Source organism: Nanorana parkeri, unplaced genomic scaffold (genome assembly GCF_000935625.1).
Source record: "Nanorana parkeri isolate BGI_ZX_2015 unplaced genomic scaffold, ASM93562v1 scaffold1354, whole genome shotgun sequence".
NCBI classification, from domain to species: domain Eukaryota; kingdom Metazoa; phylum Chordata; class Amphibia; order Anura; family Dicroglossidae; genus Nanorana; species Nanorana parkeri.
In genome coordinates this window covers 131721-135047 of record NW_017307622.1, presented here as the reverse complement: position 1 = coordinate 135047, position 3327 = coordinate 131721, and the positions used below count along the sequence as shown (strand labels likewise).

The 3327-nt window shown below is 48.7% G+C and overlaps 1 protein-coding gene across 1 annotated transcript in view; it reads right to left on the bottom strand.

Moving 5' to 3' along the window:
* The window catches only part of SPAG17 (sperm associated antigen 17), a 92090-nt gene that overhangs the window by 70266 nt on the left and 18497 nt on the right, over positions 1 to 3327 (bottom strand). The window contains exon 5 of the mRNA XM_018569550.1: positions 782 to 913. Within this exon, the coding sequence (XP_018425052.1) occupies positions 782 to 913 (132 nt within the window). The remainder of the gene's footprint in view (positions 1 to 781; positions 914 to 3327) is intronic.

The window sequence follows — 3327 nt, the reverse complement described above, 5'->3', positions numbered from 1 at the left end:
CTCCCACCCATACCAGCCCCATCAGAGGGAGACGTCACAGTACACGGCATACGGCAGGGGCGGAGCAACACCATACAATTCCAATCACATAGTAAACAGAACGGTGCCGCATGTGTATCCTTTGCGGCCTCAAGAGGTAGCTGCTTTGGGCCCCACAACAATGACTGGGCCTGAAGCAACTGTCCCTTTTGCCCCCCGTTAAAGACGGCCCTGTGTGTATGGACAACACAATGTCCCCAGCAGAGCTTGCCCTTCCTCAGGTACTTCAGTCCTGAATATGAAAGCTGAGCTCCGGGCAGATATAAAAGACACCAAACGATGGCGCTCTGCGTTCATGAATAAATCATTCATTGTATTTTGTAACACAAGCAGTGTAAGTACCTAAATCTGACCTGGTATCAGTCTCTTGTACAGCAGAGCTCAGACTAGGAGAGGGAGAAGCAGCACTATGTGCACAATCAGTTGTGCAACATGTGCTAACTAGGAACATGCAGAGTGACAGAGAGATGAGCTCATCAGTGTGCTGCATCTCCTTTCGCTGTCCAGTCACAGGCTGTGGGAGGGACAAGACCTGTGGGAGGGACAAGACCTGTAAGTGTTACTGAACTACAGCAAAATCAGATCTCCTGTCTTGCCAGCCAGGGCTGTGCTGTGTAGCAGAATTGTGTAAATCTTGGGCCTGGATGGACATGAATTTAAATCCTTTGGCAGGTACAACAGCTCACGTATATGTATTTCATTGGGTGTTCTGCTTTTAAGGCTGAGGGTCATGTGCTCTTACCTTCTGCCCGCTCTCCCTCCTCTGCAGATCTCTCTGTTTGATGTTCAGGAACTGGAACTTCAGCAGTTTGGCGATCAGAGGAAGAGGTAACTTCCCGCCGCCGTCCAGGAGAAACTTTGCTGCTTCTGTGACCTGCGGGGCAGAGATACAATGATGTCACCACATACCGGAGAGACAAACGATGGAAGTGTTCTGATAGGAAGCATTTGGAGCGGGAGCGACAACTTCACCATCATTAGGGTAAGTGCAGCATTGTGAAGGGTGAAGGGGGTCTAAGATAGAGTAAGGGGTGAGTGTTAGGGACGGGTACAGTGATAGGATGAACTGTCGCCAGGCAATGCAGGGAACAGTGTCAGTGTCTCCTGACAGCCTACCCACCTCAGCAAGATGCTTCCCCATCCATGCTCTTCCACCGCCTCCCTGATCAATGGGCGCCCTTGCCCTCACTTTTTGGGAAGCATGTGACTAGCCCCATGTGTTGCGCTCAGACGTGAGCAGCCAATCCCCAGGCTCGAATGTGGATATGGAAGGAGGAGGGCAGAGACATCACTCAGGTAAGCCTCAACACTATAGCTTACACTTACATGGTGGTCTCCTGCAGTGGAGAGGTGATGAGGGAGCGTAGATGGGTGACTATACCTTGCTTGGCAGGGGGTGAGGGTTCTCAGGGGACATTGCCATTCTAAATGCTGAAAGGTTCATTGGTTTTGGGTCAATGTTATAATTTTTTTTGTATAGTTTATACATTGTTACATTTTTGTTTTCTTTTTTCAGTTCCGTGTGTAAATTTCGCCTTGATCTATGGATCTCTACGAACAGCGCGCTTTTTTCAATACATGGTAGACGGAGAAAGCATTGAAATGAGCAGACGGCTCCACCTGCTGGCCGGATAACAGACTGCAGGATATTCACATACAATATTTCATATCTATTTAGGGGACAGGAAATGATTCTCTCCCGGCAGGTTGTTCCAAGAACCCAGAAAGCAGCTTCTGTATGATGGAGAGCAGCCAATAAAGACATACTTACTAACATCCGAGTCCTGTTCCCAGTACAAACCCCATCCACATCCACCCCATCCATCCAAGGCCAGGGACCGACTGCTCCTGTCCAAGCCCCACCCTCCTACTGGGTTGTCCCACGCAAACTCCGCCTCCAATTAGTCAGCCACCCACTCGCAACCACCCAATCACTGTAGTAGATATCTTATTAAGTTAATGCGCATTCACGATAAATTAAAGGGCTATATTGGACAGGGTGGAAGGGGATTAGGACACCCATCAGGTTTTTAATGCTCCAGCCATGTCCACAAAGATTCACCCTCTTCTGGTGAACGTTATCACTGAAAGTGAAAGAAAATTCCCAATTTTGGGTTGCCACCAGAACAGGAATAGATGGGAAATCTTTCAATGGTGATCACCAGAGATTTTCCTCTCTTCGAAGGGATTTTCTTACACTTCCTGTTGTAGATATCAGACAGGAAGTGAAGGGAAGTCTCACAGATGGCAAAAATCTCTTGACAGGGGTTATAACCCTCCCTCCCATAACTATAAAATTGGATTCAGTTCTACTTTAAGGGTTATGTTGGGATCCTGAGACATGGCCCGGGACACATTAACATTGGTTCAAGTTTCGGGACTGTCCCCAAATCCATGGACCGTTGGCATCTTTTATGGCATTTTATTCTTAGTAACCAATTGCAACCAAAGTGATCCAGCACCCCTAACCCACCTCCCCCATATATCAAACCCCGAACCCTTTCCCGCTCTGTCCAAAAAGGAATTAAATTCCGTCTACAGTCGGCTTCGATGCTCGCGGTTGTAACTGTGTATCCATCTAGGGCAGGGATGGCCAAACTGCGGCCCCCCAGCTGTGGTGGAACTACAAATCCCACGAGGCTTTGCAAGACTCTCACAGCCACAGACATGACTCCCGGAGAGAGATGCATCATGGGATTTGTTGTTTCACCCCACAGCTGGAGGGCCGGAGTTTGGCCATCCCTTTTCTAGGGTGGTTATATTATCTGAACTCTGTGAGCAATAAAATGCCCCTTTTTCTACCCACCTAATAAAGTGAAGGGGTCGCAGGGCAGCGATGGGAGCAAGCACGGAGTCTAGTCAGCAATATGGCGGACCCGGGCCTGAGGGGGGGGCCCATTGTACACCATAAAGGGGGGCCCAATTAGAGCGGCCTGGCCGGGTCTGCTCTCCAACTCTGCGGCCTAATTGGGGTGAAATCGGGGTATTGAGTTTCCTGCGAGTGACGACAGCTGCCTCTCCAGATGTGTGGCATGGACGGTCCCTCTTCTGAAATATTTCAATTTTACAGCCGAGGGGGTTTTTTTTGTGTGTTTTTTTTTTCTTCTTTTTACAGCTTGTTTCCACCAAATTTCATACAACTTGCTAACATCTGGCCCCTTCTCCTCCGAGTCCTGTATCCACTTTATTTACTGTGAAATGAATAAAATAATATAAAAAGAAATACCCATAAAACTCGCTTATGGCTGCGTTCGCCATGGGCGCTGGGAAGGGGGTTCTCTCCTCCGG